At 38.2% G+C, this 26,656-nt stretch overlaps 1 protein-coding gene and 1 pseudogene across 1 annotated transcript; both read right to left on the reverse strand.

Annotated features, from left to right (window-relative positions):
- Positions 1 to 1,456: 1,456 nt before the first annotated feature.
- On the reverse strand, positions 1,457 to 2,469 carry LOC141634987 (UPF0496 protein At4g34320-like; annotated as a pseudogene).
- A 3,402-nt stretch (positions 2,470 to 5,871) lies between these two features.
- On the reverse strand, positions 5,872 to 16,107 carry LOC141635003 (uncharacterized). The gene is made up of 6 exons (XM_074446692.1): positions 16,038 to 16,107; positions 15,678 to 15,694; positions 15,445 to 15,576; positions 6,492 to 6,560; positions 6,318 to 6,414; positions 5,872 to 6,247 (listed from the first exon to the last, which is right to left on the reverse strand). Exons 1-6 carry the CDS (start codon positions 16,105 to 16,107, stop codon positions 6,141 to 6,143), a joined length of 492 nt encoding a protein of 163 aa, XP_074302793.1. The 3' UTR covers positions 5,872 to 6,140.
- Positions 16,108 to 26,656: the final 10,549 nt, after the last annotated feature.

Genomic DNA, 26,656 nt, shown 5'->3' on the forward strand with positions numbered 1-26,656 from the left:
GTTGGCTTCTCCTCTTTGAAGAAGTAATAATAAACCCTACTCTTTTGTCTCATTAACTTAATGTCTTTATTTTCTTTTTTAGTTATGATATTTTCACCTAATTATCTTAGGTTTATTGTGTGTTAAACAACGCCTATTATTTTAAGTATAATGCGTGTTAAACAACACCTATATTTTTAGGTATACTGTGTGATCATTTATTTGAACCGGTGCTCCTGCTATGTCGACTTAATGCTTAAAGGTAGTAGTTTGTTAATTTCTGGTTTAGAAATGGGTGGAAACCGGAAAAGAAAAGATGGGAAAAGGTCAAACGAAGAAGATTCAGGTGATGAGAATATTGTGGAATTGGATACTGGACGAAGGAGCCATAGAGTTTCCCTAGAAGCAATAGAGAGAGGGATAATTTATAAACTTGAATGGGATAAATTAACGGGGCTGCCAGATGGTATCTTTGCTTCAAAATTCGCGAGTTAGATTGGTTGTTGTGTAAGAGAGTATATGCCTCTCGGTTTGCCGCGTATCGATCAGTTGAGTAAAGACCAGAAGGAAAAGCTACGGGGGAGAACATTTCAAAGAAAGATAGCGTCTTTCATCGCTCCATAGGTGGTTATAGATTGATTAAGAAGAATCGTAGAACTGTCAATCGTCACGACGCTTGGGTGGCCGGTCACAATCCTAAGAATGGAAAGTTAGAATCTCCATATGATAAGGCCATCAAAGAGAAAATTGTAAGTTTGACTAAATATGTCACTCCTACCACTGGTGGTAGGTTATATAATTATGAGTTTAAATAAAATTTTGTTGCATAATGGTTTTTTGTGTATGTAGAGGATCCGTGAGAAGGAGGTACAGGAAGGAAAATGGAAGCCTAAGGACGTGATTACATTCTTGCTAGGGCAATCGGCAAAACCATAGCATCCAGGTCATGTGAGAGGGGTATCGACGCATGTTGGTATCACTAAGTATTTTGGGAAAACTACTCGAAGGACAATGAGTAGTGATGATAGGGCATATAAATATTATATTTTATTCAAAATAATATATAAAAATAGGATCTTGTGCGAACCTACGAACTAACTTAAAACCTTCACCCAAACACACACTCATACAAACCATTCCCGCACCCCCCTTTCACATTGTATACCTATCATTAAATTATTCCCACATTAATACTTTGTATCATCCTCACCCACCAACCACCACCCTTCGCCGGCAGCCTCACCGTTGATTTCTATGCCGACATTTCATCGGAACTTTCCTTGTCTACCTAATCTGCCTTTATTTCTTCGTTTGTCCTCTCATTCACCGACGATCAAATCGTAGGTTTTCCGGCGAAGCCAACTTTGGCTTGTGATCGATTCTTAATAATCTGACAACATCTTTGGTGCGGTTGATTTTAGGTATTTTACCTTGAATTTTGTGGATCTACATTTAAATCTGAAATGAAAACAACAAATTAAAAACAATAGTGAGCTGAAATTCTTTGACAATGGCGTAAGGCGGTGGTTCGGTTGCGTGCGGCGTAGAGTTGTGCAAGATAAGATAAGAAAGAGGAGGTCGGATAAGTGCTGAGGTGTGGTTGTCGGATCGTCGTGACCGCCGCTAATAACTTGTGGCTTTGTGGCTGTGTATGTAGATGAGAACAATGGTGATGAAGGGGCGGTGTTGTATCAGCCACGGTGGTTGCAATGGCATGTCGATTGTGGTGGTGGTGGTGTGGTGAGTTAATTGGTTGGGTAGTGGTATTGTCGGTGCCATCAAAAGTTGCTGCCACTGGTGGTGCATCAATAACGTCTGTCACCACCGAATCAGTACTGCGTCAAAGGTGGCTACAAATATGATATTGGAAACTTTTTGCCAAGCGTGAACATTTTTCAGCTTCTTGTCAAGCTTGTTTTTCTGAATCTGCAATTTCTCTTGTTGTCTATAAACTGACTAAAATATATGGAAAAACTCATCAGTGAATGGATCTCCGGCTTCCTTGAAAATATTAAGCTCTTCCAATGTTTTCAAATACTCCGTCTCCCCTGCACTTTTCTCGCCTTCAAATTGCTGCAACGCGACCATTATAACTAACTGGCCATCTCGAACCCTTTTGAGACATTTCTCCAAGGCAGCACAGAAATCAAGAGTTTGTAAACTGTTCTCAAAGTATTCTTCAACAAGGTCGAATAAATCAGGGGTTTTCCAAATATCTTGCTTGCATTCCAGGATTACTTTGACAACTTCCTGGTTCATGTCTAACAAACAAGTCACTTCCTTTAAGGAATCAAACGAAAGGGAGCGAACCTCAACTCCGACTGCAAACGAGTTTATCACGTGATTAGTACGAGCATACAGGGTTGTGTCAAAGGTTTGCAGAACTGCATCAGTTTTACAAGCTGCTGTATACAACGTGAGACCGGTTATGTACTGCAGATTGTCGATTTCAATGGTGTTGGTGGTGGTGGGCGCCAATAGTGGTAACATTTGTTTATTTTTTAAGATGTTTGTTTACAACACATGATTGTTCATTGTTGTATTGCTCCGTTTAGATTCGCGTATGACACTTATCTTATAGTGAAAGTGTATTGTTCTTCAGTATGTTATGGTATTCTTTGTGCATTGTACTTGCTTTCCGTTATCTGTAAGCATTCATTTTTTCGAGTTGTGCTGACATTGTTATCAATCATTTTTATTGCGAATATTAATAGCGGAACCCAAAAATGTGCCGATAAAAGCACATCCGAAATTAACCCGAAACGAAATGTATAACGTGCCTAAGATGGACCGATCTAGACCCGACCCAATTAACCCTTTTATCTTGCTAGATACACTCCTTTACCTTGTTAGATACACATATTTAACAAGTTATATACACACCTTTACCTTGTTAGATACACATCTTTGACAAACTAGATACAGTCATTTACCTTATTAGATACACATATTTGACAAGCTAGATACACTCTTTTACCTTGTTAGATACACAACTTTGCCAAGCTAGATACACTCATTTACCTTACTAGATACACTTCTTTTCCTTGTTAGATACGCATCTTAGGCAAGCTAGATACACTCCTTTATCAAACAAGATGCACTTCTTTACTTTGCTAAATACACTCATGTACCTTGCTCGATACGCATCTTAGGCAAGCTAGATACACTCATTTACCTTACTAGATACACTTCTTTACCTTATTAGATACGCATCTTAGGCAAGCTAGATACACTCCTTTATCAAACTAGATACGCTTCTTTACTTTGTTAAATACACTCGTGTACCTTACTAGATACGCATCTTAGGCAAGCTAGATACACTCATTTAAATTAAAGGAGTGTATCTAGCAAGTTAAAGGTATGTATCTAGTAATTTAAAAGAGCATATCCAGCACCCTAAAAGTATGTATCTAGTAACTTAAAGGAGTGTATCTAGCAAGTTAAAGGTATGTATCTAGTAATTTAAATTAATGTATCGAGCAAACTAAAGGTATGTATCTAGTAACTTAAAGGAGTATTTAGCAAGTTAAAGGTATGTATCTAGTAATTTAAAGAAATGTATCTAACAAGCAAAATATATGTATCCCACAAATGATATGAGGTATAATTTGTCAACTGGCGTATTGCTAGGTAATTATATACTAAACCATTTTCAGAAGAAAAAACTAATGGAAGATTGTGGTTTAAAGGGAGGGTGGTCATCAACATAAAGAGGGTGTCTTGCTAATGTTGATGTTATGTTGGAAGGATTTTCCAAGGTTTTTAGTGTGGTGAGGAAGGTTGTGCCTACCCGCCAAAATGTCCAGGTTTTTGTGGCCGATCGTGGCGGTCGGGTAGTATAATGGCACTAGTGGAGATATGGGTGAGGTGAGGTATGGAGGAAACAAAAATTAATGAAATAGGGAACGATTATATTTACAAACATGATAATTGTATCCAAATCAAACCACTTTCAATATAGAAAGGATTTTATAGACAAGAAGAGTTGTTCATACTTTCATTCTTGCTCCCTCCCTCTCATCCTTTGTTTTTTCTCCAAACAAAGGATTACAACTATAAATGCATAGTTAAACAAGCCTTTTTGGGGACCATGAAGACATCCCGCCACTTGAACTAGCTTTGCTCTCGCTCCCCTCGTTCCCACATGTCTTCTTTCCGCATGCCAGGAATTTTTTAAAAGTTCGATCTTTGATATGATTGTACTATCCATTGTCTACGAGAGACATAACTAGTTATAAAAGTGCAGAGCTAAAAAGCATCACTATTACAAATATTTGTTCAAAATATAATCTAAAATTTAAATAGCGGCCTAGTGGTACAAGCTGAAGGTCTAAGAATCATTAGTTGCAGTTTCAATTACATGATGACCAGCCTCTAAATCCTGTCAGAAGCATAATTCAAAAGGGAAGGGGGATGATATCAACACACGTGAATTAACAGAATGGTGAAAGGTGAAAAGGTGGATTAGGCCAGAATGAAAAAGACTCCATCAAAGACCCTTTGCAGAGTAAAGGGTGGCAGCACAAAAAAGCACGTCTCTTAAAGTCTTTATGGGATGACCTTTCGACAGATGAGCTTGCTTAGTCGAGTGCACAAAATTAGCCAAAGTATGATTCCAACCTGCAATTATACGTGTATGAGCACATTTTTAGTTTTCGGTTTATATTCGTATAAGCACAGCTCACCAATCACGTGACTAGAGATAAAAGATTTTACAAGAATGGGGCACATACCGTCACTTTGTCTGCCGAACCACTGCCTGATTTCCAAGATAAAACATATCCTGCACCAAGGTAGACAAATGATGAAATGGGGTTACACTCGATTGATTTTTGGATTAAACTAGGGCACAAACAACTAATGATGGCAATTGACCCCATTGTATTAAATATCGGTCAGGACATGGCATGCGACCAAGTTATTAAGGTTTTTAAGGTTACTGCAACCGCAATTTAAGACGACAGCAGCCGCATTATATCAAAACGACTGAGATAATGCCACATTAACCGATTAAATCAAGCCTCCAACCAAAATTTAGTACCATGATTATTCATCTTTTTGGGACCAACAAAATAGTAGATGTCCCTTACCAAAGGGTTGAACAACTTCTTTGGAAATTGCTGCAATATGAGATTTCCAAAACCAAAATGCCAGGAGAAGATAAGCTAATGCCTGCAAAACAAACAGGTTGATATAAAATCTGCAATCTCCAACAAATTTAGGAGTAGCACCACAGTCTACAGATACAAATACCCACCTTTACAGGAGTCACGTACTTCATAAATGGATCATAAGATGCCTTCCTCTGCAATATCCGTTGTTCTTGATCTGCATAAATGTTCCAACATTTGACAGAAAATTTGGTAGAAAATGGTAACATGGTATCCATATGAAATACTTTCCAAAACTCTTAAGACTATAAGGCCATCATACACTAATGTAGCAAGTTTGCAAATGTGCTTCTATAGGCACTGGAACATTACTAGATAACATACAAACTCAGCTGGAAAGTGAAAAGTGGGTAACAAGAGCTAGCAGTCTAGACTCTACCAAACACAGCTAAATATATGTATCTAATAGCTTAAAAGAGTGTATCTAGCAAGTTAATGGTATGTATCTTGTAATCAATAAACATTCAAACAATTCTTACTTGTGACGATCAAAAGTTATAACGGCAATCACAACCAATTTATTTAATGTTAAAAAGGAATGGGGTTGCACATCACCTATTAACCATGTGCACTTTGTATACGTCTTAGAAGTCAAGTGTCTTAGAACGCAATATCTTGAACATACATGAGAAACATATATATCATTAACCAGCCACATACAAAGAAAACACTGCATAAGCCCAACGGGAAACGAGTAATCCAATCTTCATTGCATTTTCTATGATCTTTTTCTTCTCTAGAACAGGGCTTCTTTTTTCAGTTTTATTTATTCTATTTTTCATTTTCAAGTTTGTGGGGTCAGGGTCAAAGAACCCAGGCTAACTTCGTTACTCCGAACGAAGAAACAAAAATGCATTCCCAACTGTTAAAAAAACCATAGCTCGGAAGAAAGCAAATTAATTCCACATAACAACTCAAACGAGTTTATCCTAAATATCACACTTAGGCAACCTCAAAGTAACATTATCAAATAAAAGTAAAAAAATTTCATTACATCATTGGAGTATCTTCCTCAGAGAGATGAATGTCATCTTGTTTGATTCCCTTAGATAACTCTGCAACAAGTTCCATCAGCAAAGCAGATACTAGGAGTAAATCTGAAAGCCAGAGAGAACGTCAGGTTGATATAGGAAACAATCATATCAACAAATTAGGTTTAGAACGTACATGATCCCATCCAAGACATCCCCGTCGCAAATAATGACCCGAAAAGCTGCCCAAGTGTAGCACTAACACCAATAAACCCAAACAATCTTGAACCTGACTGAACGCAAATGACAGTTACAGGTGCACAGAAATCCACACATGTTACATTGAGAAGGTAGGCAGACAATAACAAACCTCGCCATCCATAACATCAACAACTCTTGCCCATGTTGAAGATATGGTTATCAGGTTCATCAAAGAAATCTAAAGAGGTACAATGACATCAAATTAGAAGCTTTTGTTGGGAAATGTGTCCTCAACAATAGTGCGATCATATGATTTAAATATCATTATTAAATCTCATTTTAAGAATACATGTGGGATGTAATATTTTTACAGTCAACTGGTCCACACATATCGGTAATGATTGGCTGACTAGAGTTTGACATTACTGTCGTGCGACGGTGGTGATCAGTTGATCCCCTTAGGTCATACCTATAGGGAAATACTCTTAATTGATTATTTAATTAATCGTATACCGATACGAGTTAATTAAATTACTTAAAATTGACGGATGATTTTGTGAGTATAATTTACGTATCTTATTGTAAATATGATTAAATAAGACACGGTCTAAGTAATCGAATTATTTTATTACTTGGATGAAATTATTGTTTACAGAAACAATTGAAACGGAATGAATAAATTATTATAAATACAGAATGTTGTAGTTTATAATTTGGAAACATTTTTGGTCCGAGTAATTACGAATTACTAGTCGATTTTGTAAATGACATATTTTATGAATATGTTGATTTTTAATATGATAAAAATACATTGCATTGTAACATGTCATGTAACATGTTACATGTGACAAATTTGACAAATGACAAAATAAAATGGATTCTCCATTTTATGTCTAAAAACCGAAAATGGTAAGGGAGTGTAAGAGATGTATTGTGTTTTTATCTTGAGTGGAAAACACAATTATCATCTCTAATAAGTAGCCTTGCACACCTACCTTTTAGAGAAGAGCAAAAATGAAATGCATTGGGCATTCTACCCAAGGTAATTTCGGCCACCCCACATGAAAAGAGAAGTGAGCTTTTCTCTTTCATTATTCATTCAATCTTCCCATCTAATTTTCTAGTGTAAGAAAATTCATCAAATGCTCTCTACAATCTTATGAGATTTCTAGAGAAATAAATCACAAAATTCCTCTTCTCTCAACCGAAATATGTGAGAGTACAAAAACATTTTGTGTCATATTTTTAAGTAAGACTAATTTTAATACTAGATCATATTATTTTAGTCTTTAAGATGTATTCCTTGGGTATATGCTTTTGGGAGGGATTCTACTCTTGAATCCTTGTTCTTCCATTTGGAGAGCTCAAGAACAAGTGAGTAGGAGGACTCACTTGTGCCCATAAGAACCGAAATTACAATGTAAGGGTGATTTCTTCTCTAATTTGTTTTTAATGTTTGCATGCATAAGATCAACCTTTAATTTTATGACAAATTAAATATGAACATATATGAATATGTTAGTAATAGATCTACTTTTCTTTCAATCGGTATCAAGAGCCACGGTTGTTTGCATGCAAATCGGTTAAAAGTTTTTCCGAGTTATAAGAATAACAAATAAAACTTGTAAAATTTGTGTTATTATGATATATCACGAAATTAATCCATGCATGTTAATATTTCTGGTCCTAAAATGTTTTAGGATATTTTGGTTAATTTTTCGGATTTTTATTGTTCATATTTTACAATAATGACATTTAAATGTGATTTTATGAGTAAAAATGTCATTTTTGGTCTAAAATTAGCTATACTTCGAATTTTCCATTGATTTTTGGATATGTTGTCACATATATTATTTTGAGATAACCTGTAAATTTTCATAATTTTTGGACTTGTTATGCTCGAAAAATGAATTTTTCATTATTAAATTCGGATTTAGGTGAAAAATAGGTTAATATGAGTTAAATTTCGAATCTGGTCATAGAAAATTAATATGTTATCACATGCAATTTTACAAGATGTGTGTAAAATAATTGGCTATAAAGAAGTCTTTTTGCATGATTTATGAATTTTTGAAGAAAAATAGCATAAATAGTGACATTATTAGTGGAAAATTAATAAAACATACTCTATGACTTAAGAAAAACGTCTAATGTTGCATTTTATTATATTTTTCAGATCTAAAAATGAAAAGTTAGTGAAAATAATTTTTCCATGTTTTTATGATTATTTTATTAAAAATCGATAAACCGCAACATTGTTTTTCCGGAAAATTTTCGAAATTTTTTAACCTAAGGTTTTTGAACATTATGAGTGTCATGGAAATTTTCCAGAATGTTCATGAGTTTAAATTTCAAATTTTGAATTTATTTGAAATTTTGTGATTTATTTGAAGTCTAATGGCTTATTTTTGTAATTTTTGGTCCATTTATGAACAATTTTGTAAATATGGGTTAATTATGGTCAAATTATTAGTGAAGACTAAACTTTGAGTCCTAAGAGGTTAGGGTAATTAACTTATGCATAAATATGAGTTTATGTATTTTTGTGATTATAAAATGTTGAAATCACGCAAATCCGTAAAAACCAAGTAATATACGATATTGGCTAATTAAAGGCGATTTAGCATAAAATGAAGCATGTTCATACATATTATAATGCTGCATTTTTCTTTATGATTGTCATAATTTTAATTTATGTAATTTTGAATTATGTAATTTTACTTAGTATGGCCTTAGATTTTAATTGGTATTTCCCGAAATGTATGGGAATATCGATTCGGTTGTAATTTTTATTGTGATCTCGTATCACCGTTTTGTAATTTAATAGATTTATTTTTATTTTAGTTACAAATGTATAATAGGAATTATGTAATTTATTATGTAATTTTATTCATTCCGGAGATCCCAAAGACGGATTTCTTCAAGAATGACGATACATAAAGACGGTGTTACCTCGAGATGCGTGCCACAACCGAAGTTCAAGGGACCAATGGAGTTGGTTTCCGAATTTGTAATAGTTAAAGAGTTTTTCTATTTTAGGAAAGGCCATACTAGGATTTATTTATCTTTTTGCTTGCATTTTATTTTATGTCACATGCATTGCTAAATCGCCATAACTAAACATGCATTGTTATTTTATCGAGTTTATCGACCGTGTCAATTATAATTATCGTAGTTCACTGATTTAGTTCACTTAAAACGTGATAGATAATAAATTGACATGACCTCTCGCTAAAACAAAACAATTGAGACATAGCCTTACCAAATAGTAGAAACCATGAAAACCTATTTCGTGAGGGAGTGCACTCGGCCCTACCGGGGTACAAACCTTGTTACGTAGGGGAAGTGGGTGATAAATGTCAATCCACCGAATTCATGTTGATGAGGGTTTCATCGGCCATACCGTGCCCAAGTTGATGTGGATTTGGATCATGGACACATTTATTCGAAATTTGGATTGAGCTCAACGGAAGTATTCGCGACCGTAGTTGCATGTGTTCCGGGCTATAGATAAATATTAGAGTAATTTTATCGACCAAGAGTTCTGAAAGTAGAATCGATTAAAGCGTTAATCCACCGAGTTATATTGATAAGGGTTTCATCGGCCATACCGTGCCTAAGTTAATATGAATTTGGATCTTGGAATCATTTATCATAGTTGGGTAGAGGTCACTATGTAAATGCTTTACTTGTTATTTACAAGTATTATTAAAACGATAAATGTTGAGTTTTCCACTATTCCGTTATCATATTGTTCTATTTCTTTACCAATTCATATACGATATCATTTCGTTTTGATTCAAATCTCCATTAAAATATCGTAACTAAAGACAAATATGAATTTGCTTCTAAAACCTCAAATGAACCATTGCTAAGGATCTCTTGTAAAGAGTATAGATTAAAGTTATTCATTATCAAACAGGTTTTTGATTCTTGACTAACACATCTACTTGCAATGGATTGTTATTCATATACTTAATTGAATTAAGTATCTTGAAGCGATAAAATTGTTTTGGTAATTAGATTTGTAGGAATTCGTAATTGACCAAAATAACGCAACCACTTCATTGAAAGTTTTAAGGCTAAAACGATTAAATTGAAGAGTAATCTTCATAAGATTCAACTTTGCTTCTCTAAGTAAAGACTCATTGAAATGAGTGGGAGCATTCTCTTAAACCGTTAAGATGAGAACGAGGTTCAAGAAGTAAAGATTATAATGGAATTGATATAAGGTAATGTTAAAGGTAAAGTTGTTGAGAATGACGATACTAAACCTATCAATCCCGACCGATAAAGTTTCCATTGTCTTAAAATGTTGGACACGAGAAAGGAAACTACCCCAAATTATTGAAGAATCAACAAATTAGTTGTGGGACATCTAATAGGATCTTCTTCTTTAAATGTTTATTTGATTAAACACAAACTTTGCTAGTACCACTTCGTCAATATTAGAAACCAGTGGAGGTTTTCATCATTGTATTCAACACATAAGATGATTAGAATATGACGACTAGCAACAATAATGTCGAGAGATAGAGTAATTGTGTACTCAATCTAGTTTTTGGATTTAAAGTTGTACTTAATTGTGACTATTAAGTGCATAAACTCTAAATAAGAATATAAACTTGTTAAGATACAAAAGAGGTTTTCACTTTTGTGACCCTATACACCACGATTTGATGTATGGCTAGCCCATTATCAAGGTGATTATATTCTAAACCAAAACTAGAATGATATATCATGTAGATGATGTAAGAGTCAAATTGGTAACCCAAGATTAAACCTTAAATTTTGAAATGATGAACGCAAAGAGTTATCGAGTACTCTTGAAACCATTAGATTGTTAATGGTATATGCGTATCTTGTATTCAAAGCAAGATATCTCGTACCTTTTGGTTGAAAAAAGGAGATCGAGATTGTAAATCATTTATCCAAAATAGGTTGATCATTTTCTTTTACCAACGATTTAAGTTGACACTAGTGTGTTCACTTAATAAGGTAAATAGAGAAATCTTTGAAGAAGTTCAAGAGTTCAAGGAATCACGATTTAGTCGTGATGGGATTATCAAAGTGAAGACTTTGATATAAGCCAAAGGAAATGTGATATAGTATCACAAGTTAATCTCTCTTAGCACGCATTATGAAATAATGTGTGGATGAATAAGAAATCAAACGCTATTCGATATGGTTTGGACTTCAATCAAGTTACTTTGAGTTACTTGATCCTTTTGGGGATTTTATCATTTTTGTCTAAATTATTTTTCCACTAATACGAATCATATGAGATATGAAATGGTAAGGGTACCATGTTTGTAAGTTTTCACAAGAAACAAAGGCTCATTTTTCCTTTTCAATTATCACGAGTACGACGGGTTTGCGGTTCGTGAAGCTGTCTTTCTAAAATACAAGTTTATTTTTAGAAGACAGAGTGGGAGAAATTATTCAAGAGCCACAAAGAAAGCCACAAAGAATGTTATGTCGCAAGAAACTGGTCTTTCTTGACTACATGAGACGTTTTGTGTAAGAAGTTGTTTCTTTTAAACCTAGGAGGTTAAATTCGTCACTTGTTAAAAATGATGAATTCATGCTACTTTTAAGAAAGTAAAGAGCTTATAACTTACAAAAGAAATTGTTTGATTCAAGTTAATTACTTCTAGAAAGTAATGAACAAATGACTTACATGAGAGTGTTTAAGTCACAACTCAATATAAGGCTTAGAGCCATGAAAATCCGAAATAAAAAGGCTTGATTAGTTGCAAAGGGTTTTGCACTAATAAAGAGAGATTTCAAGGCTTGATTAGTTGCAAAGGGTTTTGCACTAATAAAGAGAGATTTCAAGGTTGATTGGTTGAAAAGGGTTTTTACACCAATTGAAATGCTTAAGTCTATTTGGATCTTCTTAGGGATTGTGTTTCATTATCATGAAATACATAGCGAGTGAATCTAAAACCCACTTCTTTAATTAGAAGGAATGTATTCAATACATGTCTTGAGTTTTGAAGATTCTTGCAATCCTAAGATAATGTGAAACTTAAGAGAGGGTCTTAAGTAGGACATCAATGAGTTGGAATCAACATTTTTGGATCATGTTATAAAACTTTTCTCGATAAGTCAAGAAGTTGTGTTTATGCATGAAGTTTAGTGGGAGTTACGGAAATTTTAATTAGTCCGATATGTGGATGACATATTGATCATTGAGAATGATTTAAGACTTTTGGAGTATTATAATACATCTGGAATATCCGGATTTATGAAGATAAATCCACATGATATTAGCGTCAGTAAGAAGTCTTATGTTGATAAGATTCATGACTAGTTCAATTAATTGAACATATTTGATTGATTCCATTTGCTTCCGCTGCCGGATCAATTAAATGAGTAATGATGTATAACACTTCATATACTTTGAGTATGATGAATTGTTTTCAAAATCGAATTTAAGTAATCTTTGCCAAGTAAGCCATAAAGATTACCCTTAAGTGCTTGCAGAAGCATTAAGGAAGTAAAGCAAAGTGTTTATGATGCAATATTGTGTAAGGGTGTTACACAAGTGACAATTGACAATTGAGATTGCGCATGGTTTCCGACAAAACCATAATCAAAACACATTAGGATGGTTAAGATACCATTGTGGCAATGTTAATTAAGAAGTAGATTTTCTAGAATCGTTCTAGGCAATAAAGAACAATGAGAGATATTTATAACGGAAATTGAGTACACTTGCGATCATGAGATGTGCAAGAAGGATGAGTCCCGCACACTGTGAAAACAGTGGGAGCTATTCTTAGGCTAGAGGGCCTATGTCTTGATTGGACCTCGACACGTACTCAGAAAGTTTTTGTAATGCAAATGTATACATTACAAAGGAAAACGAGTATGTAGTAAGGTTGAGTAAGGTACAAGAAGTTGATAAAACCTACTAACCAAAGCCTTCTCAAAGGCTAAACATGATGAGTCATGTTATTTCAATTGAATTGAAATGAACAACTATGTACAAGATCAAATTAGATTATAGAACATGAAATAGTAAGCAGGCATTGACTATACATGTGTGATAATCGCATTTGTCGTTCGAGTTTTATTTTAAAACTCTTTTATTATACATTGTTACATCCAAACGGGTTGTAGAGACAATTGAACCCCGTTAAAGTGAACACGGATTAGCATAGTATTCGCCCATAGTCACTTGTATGAGGTGACGTCTCGAAGTGACTAGAGTGTGATGCGATTGATGGCAAGTTCAAGTGCCATAGAGTCATGTGAGATGACTAGTCGATCACATAGGCAGACTGTTAGGAACGTTTTGTCGGGCCTAATGACCGCTTATAGAGTTCTGGCAAATTTATATAGCCTGGTCGTGGCGAGAGCTGCTATAGTATTCAAATGAGTCGATTCTTTTGACTAAAGACTATTCACCTAAGATGGCTCAGTTTCAGATTAACTTTGATTTGTGTTACTACGACCTTCGTAAATGGGGTCAAATGGGCATATTTTGGGTTATGATGGCTGTGGCTAGTCGAAGGGAATGAGTGCGATAGGAATTGTCCATCCCCTTGTCAGGGTTAAAACAATATCTCAGGGCCACTCGAGGAGTAATGAACTGGAAATGCGTGGCCACGCTCGGAAAGTATCCAGAGTGGATAAATCCGGTCAGACAGTTATTCTCCAGATCGAGGAAACCACTCTCGATATGATCACTTGCAAGTACGACCTGAAAGACACCTTGCATTGAGTGGGAGATAGTAATAGGACAAGAGAATTGGTGACGCACACTTGTCGAGGACAAGTGGGAGATTGTTGGGAAATGTGTCCTCAACAATAGTGCGATCATATGATTTAAATATCATTATTAAATCTCATTTTAAGAATACATGTGGGATGTAATATTTTTACAGTCAACTGGTCCACACATATCGGTAATGATTGGCTGACTAGAGTTTGACATTACTGTCGTGCGACGGTGGTGATCAGTTGATCCCCTTAGGTCATACCTATAGGAAAATACTCTTAATTGATTATTTAATTAATCGTATACCGATACGAGTTAATTAAATTACTTAAAATTGACGGATGATTTTGTGAGTATAATTTACGTATCTTATTGTAAATATGATTAAATAAGACACGGTCTAAGTAATCGAATTATTTTATTACTTGGATGAAATTATTGTTTACAGAAACAATTGAAACGGAATGAATAAATTATTATAAATACAGAATGTTGTAGTTTATAATTTGGAAACATTTTTGGTCCGAGTAATTACGAATTACTAGTCGATTTTGTAAATGACATATTTTATGAATATGTTGATTTTTAATATGATAAAAATACATTGCATTGTAACATGTCATGTAACATGTTACATGTGACAAATTTGACAAATGACAAAATAAAATGGATTCTCCATTTTATGTCTAAAAACCGAAAATGGTAAGGGAGTGTAAGAGATGTATTGTGTTTTTATCTTGAGTGGAAAACACAATTATCATCTCTAATAAGTAGCCTTGCACACCTACCTTTTAGAGAAGAGCAAAAATGAAATGCATTGGGCATTCTACCCAAGGTAATTTCGGCCACCCCACATGAAAAGAGAAGTGAGCTTTTCTCTTTCATTATTCATTCAATCTTCCCATCTAATTTTCTAGTGTAAGAAAATTCATCAAATGCTCTCTACAATCTTATGAGATTTCTAGAGAAATAAATCACAAAATTCCTCTTCTCTCAACCGAAATATGTGAGAGTACAAAAACATTTTGTGTCATATTTTTAAGTAAGACTAATTTTAATACTAGATCATATTATTTTAGTCTTTAAGATGTATTCCTTGGGTATATGCTTTTGGGAGGGATTCTACTCTTGAATCCTTGTTCTTCCATTTGGAGAGCTCAAGAACAAGTGAGTAGGAGGACTCACTTGTGCCCATAAGAACCGAAATTACAATGTAAGGGTGATTTCTTCTCTAATTTGTTTTTAATGTTTGCATGCATAAGATCAACCTTTAATTTTATGACAAATTAAATATGAACATATATGAATATGTTAGTAATAGATCTACTTTTCTTTCAGCTTTAATTTCAAAACAGAGAACCGAGGTACACTTAAAACAAGGATATTATCATACCCAAAGGAACAGTCCAATTTTAACTGAGATGTAGTACCACGAGTGGCCATCCCATCCTGATTGGGCGAGATTAGTGTCATTCTCATAAGGATTTTGAACATGTTCTGAAGAAGAAGGTGCTTCGACTGAATTCTGGGAGACAAGAAGGGATTAAAACAGCTAAAGCATTACAAGAGAAATAAATTGTGATTATAATTGGATATTGACTGACCGCCAATATTTAGTGATCCTACCTTCAGATTGGAGGCTCCTGAAGAATGCCATAACACGAAAAATACAACAAGTGACAAGGCAAAGAATCTGTGTATCAGCACCGACGCCTGAAAATGTAAAACCAACCTATATATGAATACATTGCTGTCAACCTTGGAACTTAAGTACATATGCAAACATAGATAAAGCAAATATCCCGCTGTGATTTACCATGATCATACACAAAGAAGCAATGTTCCTTAATAAAATAAGCATGGAAACTTACACGACGAAAACTTGCACATACCGCAACTCATGCTAATATGTCAAGCTCCGTGTTTTAAGCTACTAACCCTAGCATATTACACATACATATCATAACAAAACTTTGTGCAATATACCATCAGATTCTAAATAAAAATTGGTAAGTGCCTCAAACACAACAGAGATGAAAACTATCAGAAACTCCATGTGTTCGATCCTGGAGGATCATTGACGGGGCCTATCATTGATTCTGTGGTAACATGTTTGCAACACAAATGGTATTATGTTATGTACTTATATGTCGTTTCAAAATATATCTATTATGATCCTCCAGGACAAGGATCATGTGAAGGGCCAAGTTTTGATACGCATTAAAAATATGAGGAAAGCATATTTAATTATACCACTTTATATTTTGTTTTCCCTTCTCCTATAGCTATATAATCCCGATACTGCGCTTAGTTCCTACTTAGAACTAGCTTATGAATGGATGAATCATAGATACACTTCTTTAAGTTATTAGATGCATACCTTTAGTTTGATAGATACACTACTTTAAGTTAATAGATACATACATTTAGCTAGCTAGATACACTTATTTAAATTAGTAGATAGATACATGTAGCTTTCTAATACATAATAAGGGAAAGAGCTTAGGGTTGGGTTCGGGCCGCCTAATCCAACCCGAAACCCTTACGCGTCCTACTTTTGGATAGATACACTCTTAAGTTACTACATACATACCTTTAATTTGCTAGATACACTGCTTTAAGTTACTAGATACATACCTTTAGCTAGTTAGATACACTCCAATAAGTTATGAGATACATACCCGTAGCTTGTTAGATACACTCAAATGTATAAGAACAAACAAACAGAGAATGATGAAACAAGCCCTGTGGAGGTAATAGGGTCAAGAAGCTTCTCTTTTACAATATCAAGGTGAAATAACACAACATGGCTTGTTGCAATTTCAGGGAAAATCAATTATACCTTTTGTAATCTAAAAATGCAAGGAAAACTCACAATTTTCTGGCTAATCAGACAGAAGACAAATCATCAAGCAAACAAATACTAATTACACAGTAAAAATGTAAACTCATAACCAATTAAAAGCTGAATGTATGGTAATTTTAAGTTTAAACAAGAAATGGGGAAAAAATCGGGAGTACCTGAGAATTTGACTTGTCGGTGGTAACTCAGATCATCTTTGATTTCTTCGAATTTGATGGATCTATTTCCCAAATAATGCACATCAAATGAAGTTCAGAACCCTAATTCATCATCAAGAGCATGAAGGATGATTTGATCATACTATTGCCGACGATTTCCCGTCACAAATTTAATTTCTCCAGCGTGCAGGTGATACGTGCCTAATGTATAGTCTTTTTGGCCTATTTCAGCACGTATTTCTATGCATTTCTATACTGTTTTTATAGTATTTTGCCCCGAATTGGCTACTTTGGTGTATTTTGTCCTTTCTGCAGGAATGATCGCGGAAGTAGCGGAACCATACTCCTTTTCGTCCTTTTTGCATGCATTTAGAGGAGACGGGATTGACCCAGAGTAAGACATTGCACTTGGAAGTGTCGTTGCACGCATTACGAGGCGTTTGGGTGGAGACGTGAGCTGAATTGAAGACACAAGTTCTTGATCGAGCTGTTTGGTGGTCGATTGAGTAGTTCCTAGGCTCCCTGAGGCTCGATCGAGCTATTCCTTACTCGATCGAGTAAGCTGCACATGACCAAGTCCTCGATCGAGTACCCTGCTGGTCGATCGAGGGACTTCTGCTGAGATGTTGGTCGATCGAGTGGTTTAATCCACTCGATCGAGAGGTTTTCGACATTACGGGCTTTAATCAGTCCGTGTTTTATTTATTTCCGCATAAACACTTTGTGGTTTGGCTATTTAACCTATGATTTACTAGGTTATTAGGCATTCTTTTTATCATCTCTTTTACGATCTTTCACATTAGAAAGCTACTGTTATATTCTCCTACGTTACTTTTACTTCGACTGCTACTCTTACTTTGGGGATTGCTTCATTGGATTCGGGTTCTTTACGCCGGAATTTGCTTGGATTGTAATTTCCTTTCTTCTCTCAATAATAATTAACCTTCTTGTTGCGTTAATTCTTTGTTTGCCTTATTTATTCTTTTGCCCTAGTTTATCTATTATTGCAATTTATTGTTATTCATCATGTTTTCTGCTGGAAAATTGTTTGCTGTTAGTTTTATTAAGAATATGAGTAGCTAAACCCTTTCATGTTGGGATTAGGGGATCTGCGGTAGGAAAATGACGACGTAGTGAATGAACTGGACGAATTGATTAAAGAGACTCTATCACTATAGCAATTTAACTGTAATTTCCGACCTAGTTGAGTGCACGCTTCTATGTCACCCATTAATCTGGCTACAATTAATCCTGGATCGAAAGATTGGACTAAATAGGCCTGCTATAAACAGTAGACTACCCTAATGAGGACGAAAGTTAAGTTAGTGGTATTTTAGGGTGGGAAGTGGACCGAAAGGACCTTCTAATATCCGTCTCGCATTAGTTCGTCTGAGTCATTTACTGCTAAGTTGTTGAACTGCCGTAGTGAACCGAATTCCCGACATGTCTCTCTCTTATTGATAGTTTTAATCCACTTTCCTGCTTTACTGCCTTCTACTTTATTTCTCTTTCCCTTCAACTCCGTAGTTTAGAAATCAAAAATTCAATCAACACCAATTGTTACCATAGGATTAGAAATAGATAGCTATAGTTGCATTACCTCCCTGAGGATTCGATACTCGACTGCCTCTACTACATTTTAGTTGAGACCGTTAGGTTTTATTTTTGACAGGTACGCGACAGACGTGTCAAATTTTGGCGCCGTTGCCGGGGAGGCAATTGTTCAATTTACTAGCTGTTTTATTTTTAATTCTTCTTTTAGTTTAAGGAACATCGTTCCTTAGACTATTCTCATATCTTGTCTGTAGTTTCTTCTTATGCGCAGGTCGCAAGGTGGTCCACTACTACCTTTTGATCCCGAGATTGAGAGATCTCTGCACGTAAAAAGGAGACTATTTCAAGAACAACAGGCAGAGGAAGAGCCTAGTTCTCGTGGTAGTTTTTACGAGAACGAGCTTTTCGAAGACAATCCACCGTCTTCTCCAGTTTCCAATTCATCACTTGAATCTATTACTTTCCCAGATTTTCCCGAAATGGCTGAGGAAGAAACCATTGCTAGTCACTCCGAGCCCACGGCTGACAATCTCTATAAAGGGTTCGAACTGCCGGGAGATGCTAGGAAGTTCGAACCAAAGCCTGCATACATCAATATGGTCGAGAAAAATCAGTTCGGGGGAGCTGCAATCGAAGATGCGGCAAAGATATGGAGACCTTCATTGATTATCGCTGCTCAATACCCCCTCCTACCGGCGTGACGGTGATCGATAAAAGAAACTATGTTCATCTTCTCACTCCGCGATGCTGCAAGGGAGTGGTATAGGGATTTGGACCGAGCTGCTCACGGCATAACGGATTGGAATTCGCTAGCATTGGCGTTTTATAAGAAGTACTTCTCCGCCTCGAGAACCATCGCCATTAGAGCTCAGATAACAAGTTTCAAACAAGGGCCTGACGAGAACTTCCACGAGGCATGGCTTCGATTTAAGAAACTGGTGCGAACCATACCGCACCACGGTTTCGAAAAATGGAGTTTGTGCAACCATTTTTACAATGGTTTATATGATGATCAGAGGGCTATTTTAGATGCTACAGCCAATGGTCGATTTGCTGACAACTTGGGAGCAACCAAAGGGTGGAAGATTATAGATGATTTAGCCACTCATAGGGCTGAATATGGGAATTCAAGAGGAAACCAAAGGAGAGCCACTGAATCCTCTTCAGTAGCGGCATTAGAAGCCCTTACCGCGAGGTTCGACAAGTATGAACTAGGGGGAGCTCTCAAGGGAGGGATGTACCAGGTTAATGCTATGACAGACGGTCCCTTCGTCTGTACAAGGTGTGGGGTAGATGGACATGTCTCTGACTATTGTCCTAGTCCTTATGAGCAATGTGCTACCTTCCAATATTACAGGCAAAACAACACTCATTACGAGCCAAATATCCACCCCAATTTGAGGTGGAGTAACCAGAACGTACTCAACCCCACCGCTCCTCCAAATCAGCAGCAGCAGCCGTATATTCCACCCCATAAGACTCAACAAGGCTATCAGAAGCCTCCGTCTTTTAACCCTCCTAACCACGGTTCATCTTCAAGTGGGGTGAGTGAAATGGGCGAGTTAAAGTCTATGATGCAAGCTATTACAAAGCAGCTTCATGCGAGTGATCAACAAAGAAGCACAAGTGATCAACAGAGAGATGCGTCCATAAAGGCACTTGAGACTCAGGTTGCCCAACTCGCCGCGAATCAATCCTCGAGGAAGCCGGGTCATTTACCGACTCAAAATGAGAAGAACCCAAACGAAACGGTGCATTTGATAGAGTTGAGAAGCGGTCTTTCTTATGAGGGACCGGAAGTACAGAAATCAGACCCAAGGGAAGCTGTCGCTGATGATGAACAGTGTTCTGTTAAGAGGAAAGGACTCACGACAAGTGAGTTACTCGATCGACTGAAATCTGATGCTCGATCGAGTGGAAATGGTGAAGAATCTGGTCGATCGAGTAGTCTTTCTGCTCGATCGAATGAACAGGAAGCTGAGGTTGGTCGATCGAGTGGTAAGTTTACTCGATCGACCGATGTTGATGAAGAAAATGCTCGATCGAGTGACCACATTGCTCGATCGAGTGATACTGATGACGGGAAGCTTATTCGAGAGCCTGCTAGTGCTCGTTTAAGCGAGGAATTACCAGAAAGGCCTCGTTCGAGAGGTAAGAAGCGTCCAAAGGGTACCGAACTTGCTCCGGAAGACACTTTGGAAGCGAGAAACGAGGGGCTCGAGATACCAATCACGGTTCCCTTCCCGAGGCGGCTGCAGAATACCAAGATTAATCAACAGTTTGGCAAATTTGTTGAACTCTTGAAAAGCTTGGAAGTTTCCGTGCCGTTTTCGAATTGTCGACTAAGGTACCCTCTTACTTGAAGTTTATGAAAGAGATTTTAGCACGTAAGAGGACTATTAATGATAATGAGACCGTAGCTTTGACTGAGGTGGGGTCAGCCCTATTTCAAAATGAGCTACCTCCTAAGCAATCAGACCCGGGTAGTTTTTCGATCCCTTGTCACATAGGTATGCAATTGATTGATAATGCGCTATGCGATTTAGGCGCTAGCGTAAGTGTTTTACCTTTGTCTCTAGCTAAGAGACTTGGTGTGACAAAGCTGAGTTGCACCAACATGACTGTCCAGATGGCCGACCGTAGTTTATCACGGCCACTAGGTGTAGCAGAAGACGTACCTGTTCAGATCGGGAAGTTCTTTATTCCCGTTGATTTTGTCGTCTTAGATATCCCCGAAGATGTGCACACCTCTATCATTTTAGGGAGACCATTTTTGTCCACTGCCCGTGCAGTAATAGACGTCGGGGGGAAGACTTTGACCTTTCAGGTAGGGGACGAGGAGCTGACTTTTCATCAGTCCAAGTTCCGGAGGGCTCCCATGCAAGCGCAGCCTTGCAATGCCCTCTCTTCTGTTGACCCTATTATTGACACTCCAGATAAAAATTTGGAGGATATTGCTATTATTGCTAACCCTCCGCCTCATACTGAGAGCAAGAAGGAGGAAAGTTCGTCTGTTTTCCTTGCTGTAGGCACAGATGAAGGCAAGAAAGGAGCTGTCAAGGGACATGGCGCAACCATTATCAATCAAACTGGAGCCAAAGATGCCAAAGAAGATGACAGAGGAGCGAGAACGAAGAAAGTTCGAACCTACATAGATTGGAACTACATTCCTCCTACTGTTGCAAATAGAGATTCAAGCTTGTGGAAATCAAGGAGGACGGTCAGTATCGCTGAGGTGACGTCCTCCAGTCAGAAGCCCAACAAGGGGCTACCGAAAGTTGATGGGAATTAAACGGGGAAATGCCCCGTGTAACAAACTGTAATAGATATTTGTTTGAATTTCTTTTGAATTTCTTTATTACGTTTTTAATTAGGACAATTAGTTTAGACAATTCTTTAGCTTAGACTGAGACTATAGACTGTGTTTTCTGCGTTTTTGGTATTTTGGGATGTGTTTGGAATTGTTTTACGCAGGTTTGGGGAAGATTCACGCAATTCGAGGAAGAAGGGACGAAATTCAAAGAGTCTACACGAGGAAGTCCTCGATCGACTACTTTTTGTACTCGATCGAGTGGAACATGGGTCGATCGAGCCGTCTGGTCACTCGATCGAGAAAAGCCGAAGAGGAACAGGTCGATCGAAAGGAACCTTACTCGATCGAGCAAAAGGGGACATCAAAAGTCCTCGATCGAGTGATTAAAACCACTCGATCGAGTGAAATGAACAGTGGACGGGAGTTTTCTTTCTTAAAACTCTTATTTTTCTAATTTTATTTCATTTCACCCCTAATTTCCGTCTAAACCCTCCCTAATTGCGATTTCCACTCCCCTAAATCCCCAATTTTCTTGCCCATTTTACCAAATCCGCCACCTACAATCCCTTCATAGCTAATTAATCTTCAATAGTCCCTTATTTTCCCCCTCCTTTGTGCTCGTTTTCGCGGTTTTTAAAGGGAATTAGGGTTCGCGGGTTTTTCAATCGAAAATCCGCCTTTGTTGCTTGTTATTTGAAGTTTAATTGCTTATTGTAGGTTAATCATCATCAAGTAAGTGTTCCTTTCACACTCTTTGCATTTTCTCTTCATTTAATTCGAATTTCTTGAGGTGATTTGAATTAGGGTTCGAAAATCCATGTCTAGTCGAATTTATTCGATTTAATTGTGTTTATATGCCCTTAAATAGCTTGTTGATGATCTTTTTGCAATTCCTCGCTGTTGTTACATGTTTAATTCGAATTTTGCGCGAGATTCCGCGATAGGGTTCCTGTAAGTCGAATTTTGTCGACTGTCAGACGGTCTTTTCTGATGCCTTGCTTGCTTAACTTCAGTTCTTTCCCACTTATTGCTGTTGTTAACTGCTGTTTACCGTCCCCTATCGCCATTACATGCTGTATTTCGAAGTCTTGAGGAATTGTTGGGTTTTGCATTCTGGAAGTCGATTTTTTTCGAATAATAGGGCCATTCTTTTTGCTGTCACATGCTGGTTAACGCTTCATTTTAGCCACGGTTAGCAGCTATCTTCTCTTATCATGCCCTTTGATACTTTGCAGGATGGATACTAGTTCTCTGTCTTCTGCGAGTTCATCCTCCAGTCCCTCCGTGACCGAGCCAGTGGTCCCTGCTGTTGCCACTAGCTCCGCCTTGGTCACTACTGCAGCACCAGTTCTCCTTGTTTCAGCTGCAGGGACAGTTTACACCGCAGCCAGCTCAGCCGGGAGCTCAGTTCAGGCTACACCAGCCATTACCCCTACCAGGACCTTCTCTCTGCTGGATTGCGGATTCACCCCCCGCTTCCCGCAGCCTGGTATGCTGCCACCGAGGCCACATCAGCAGGCTAGTCAGTTAGCCATCACTTCCAGCCCTTCTGAGGCTGTTGTCGTGGGAGAGGGCACTCTCACACCGTTATCAAAGATGCCCACGGTACGTTTCACTTCAGAGGCTCACCGGAAACGGTTAGCCACTTTACTTCGTTGCCCTCTCTCCCCCACCCGTTTCCTTGCACGGACTGACCTAGAGACCTTAGGCATTTATGAGGAGGTCTGTAGTTTGTTGAACGGGACGGGTATGTCGGGTATGATCACCATGCAGGAGGCTACTATTCGTACCTCTACTTACGAGTTTTTTAGCTCCTATTCTTTTGACACTGACTCTTACCATGCTGACCACTCCAGTTCCTGCATTCACTTTCGACTCCGCAATGAGTCGCACCACTGGACTTTGGCCAGGTTTGGGCGGGTTTTGGGACTAGTTAGTGACGGTCCCATCGCCCCACCTCGAGACCTCCTTCAGCCACTTTGGGCTGCACTTACTCACACCCCCTTCCAGGCAGGGAAGGGAGCTCATGTTCACTTACCTGCGCCCCGTTACTACTTGCGTCTGTTAGGAGAGACCATTTTTGGGCGCCCTGAGCCCAATAACGTGACCAACACTGAGCTAGCGATTCTCGCGGGGTACCTCAACATTGACTCCGGTACCCCGTTTGTTCTAAACATTGCCTATCTAGTAGCTCAGCATTGGAACGGAATTGGGACTCGGGTCAAGACCGCTGTTGTCTGCGGCGGGCTGGTGACTAGGATTGCCCGCCACCTTTACCCCACTGAGCCCGGACTCACTGCACCTGATGAGATGGCTCACCTTGACCTGGATGCCATGGCTGACTTCGCCTGGTTCCCAAAGGCGAAGGGGAGCGCGAGGACGTGGAAGATCTGTGGTTCCACGTCTGTTACCTTACCGTGCTCTACCCTTCCTCCACTTTTACCGCTCTCGTCTGCTGCTGAGGGAGCGAGGCCACCTCCACCTACCTACCACCTTACCTTCACCCCTCCTTCTTCTTCTAGGAAGAGAAAGCGGGAAGCCGGAGCATCTTCTAGCTCTCAGGCTCAGACTCAGGCCCAGGCTGGACCGACCCCCACGCCTCAGCCTACACCCACACAGACTCCTACGCCTGCACCCCCACTTGACCCTCCTTCTGGTTCGGTTTTCCCGGCCAATTTTGTTTGCCCTCCTGCTTTAGGGGCGCCCGAGGTCATGGACCAAGGGCGTCGTGATCCCCTGCTTTTGGATATGTGCAGGTACATTACTGAGATGCGACGGGATATGGCTTTGGCTGTATTCCCGATCTACGAGTACCATATCCGAGCCGACCGACCGATTCCAGAGGGGTGGCCGCATCCCTCCTTCTACCGATACCCTGCGGACGGGTACCCTCCACCTCCTTCTGACTCAGAGGAGTCGGTGGAGGAGACAGCGGTAGCACGAGAGGTGCGGTTGCGGGCTGAGCAGGCAGCACAGCGAGCTGCCAGAGAGGAGGAGAGGGATCCCCCGTTTACACCGACTGGGGAGGACGCGGCTGGAGAGGATGACTAGAGGTCCCCCTTGTTTGTTGCTGGTTTGGGGAGACCGTTTTGTTGAGTCGGAGTGCCAGAGAGACAGCGGTGCCGACGACGAGTAGCTACTGGACTACTCACTTCCCCAGTTTTCTGGCTGGTTTGGGGAAGTTTGTGTTTTGTATGTTTTCTTACCCTTTTTTATTTCGTCTCCTTTATTTTTCTTTTATTGGTTGTATACTCCCATCCCCCACTTTTCTGCTGGTGTATGCTGGAGGACAACGAGGGCGTTGTCCGTTTTGGTTTGGGGAGGGTATTGCATCCTTTTGAGTCTGCATCTGCATTTGTTTTGCATTCACGTTTAATTTCTCAGTTTGCATTTGTTGTTTATTTTCAAAAAAAAAAAAAAAATCCAAAAAAATTAGAAAATGTCAAAATTCAAAAAAAAAAATTTCACGTTTATTTCTGCATTTAGGTTGAGTCGGAACGGTAGATTCCCGTGATGAAAATGCACTATAACTTGTCAATTCACTTGAGCCTTGCACTTTATTGATGGTTTTTAGCTTTGTCATACGCATAGTCTACGAATTTCTGTTCAAATAATAGCTGACTGTCTAGACTTGACCTGATAAATTGGCAAACTACTTAAAAATTCTGAGTTCTAGAGCCATAACTGGTGCCATTTATGACCAGTTCATTAGGAATTTTGAGAGTAGTACTCCTTGCATAGCATGTTCGTCTCATTTGCACATTTATGACATTCAATTTCTCGTCAAATGCATATACTCGGGTTTGTGGTTGGTGTCACATGCAGGGAGGGTCTTGCAAATTCCCCTTTCTTTACATCTTTCACCCATTTAGCTCCACATTGACCAAAACTTGCCTTTTTGACCCATTAGCCACATTCCAAACTAAGCCTGCCTAGTCAAGCTAGTTAGTCTGTCCTTTTGTGGTATATTTTCCGTTGCAGTTTGGTCCGTAATTCCCGTTTGGAGTTGGTGTTTGTATTAAGGAAGGAGGAAGAAGAAAAAAATATTGAAAAAGAAAAAAAAGAGAAACGTGAAAGAAAGAAAGAAAAAAAAAAAGAAAGTGAAAAAAATGATGAGATTCACGTATACAATGAACAAAAAGAAAGAAAAAATTGTGAAAAAGTTGTACCCTCTTGTCAGAGTTGAGAAGATGTTTGAGGATGTACAATTGAAAAGGGCTGTTTGTTCCAGTTAGTATCTTCAGACGGTGTTTAAAAAAGGGAACTTTGTGACCGTCTGACTCCTCCACTCTTATTCTATATTTTTGAGGAGATTGTGCTTTGAGTCTAGTGAGTTTTGTGCCAAGTGAAGGGCACCTGCGTTTAGTCTTTCAGTCAGTTGAGATCCGGATGGTTTTTTATGGTCCTGTTAGGAACTAGCTTGACGCTTTTACCTCCACATTTCCATAACTTGTTTTGCCTTTTCTCACCTGAACCTCACTATTCCCATATTATTTGCAATCCTCGGCAGTGACGGACATTTTCGGTTGGAGTGTGTGCATTAGTACTTGAATTGTCTTTCATTTTTGTTGCATGCATGCTATGTAGGTCGCAGTTAGGTGAGTGACTATCTTTTCTTCTCCATTTTACATATAACATTTGCCCTTTGCTTCATGAGAGAAGAGTGACCACGTGAGAGTCCAGTTTTGTTGGTCTTGCAAGGTCGATAGGTCAGCTT

The sequence above is a fragment of the Silene latifolia genome, chromosome 2, assembly GCF_048544455.1.
Source record: "Silene latifolia isolate original U9 population chromosome 2, ASM4854445v1, whole genome shotgun sequence".
Taxonomy (NCBI): Eukaryota; Viridiplantae; Streptophyta; class Magnoliopsida; order Caryophyllales; family Caryophyllaceae; genus Silene; species Silene latifolia.

What these genes read in the sequence shown, in the direction of transcription:
- LOC141635003 (XM_074446692.1), bottom strand. Translation starts at nt 16,107, where the DNA reads ATGGAGTTTCTGATAGTTTTCATCTCTGTTGTGTTTGAGGCACTTACC. An exon ending in TTGATGTTATGGATGGCGAG is followed by an intron (nt 6,415 to 6,491) that starts GTTTGTTATTGT and finishes ATTTGCGTTCAG; the next exon opens with TCAGGTTCAAGATTGTTTGG. An exon ending in GATGTCTTGGATGGGATCAT is followed by an intron (nt 6,248 to 6,317) that starts GTACGTTCTAAA and finishes TCTGGCTTTCAG; the next exon opens with ATTTACTCCTAGTATCTGCT.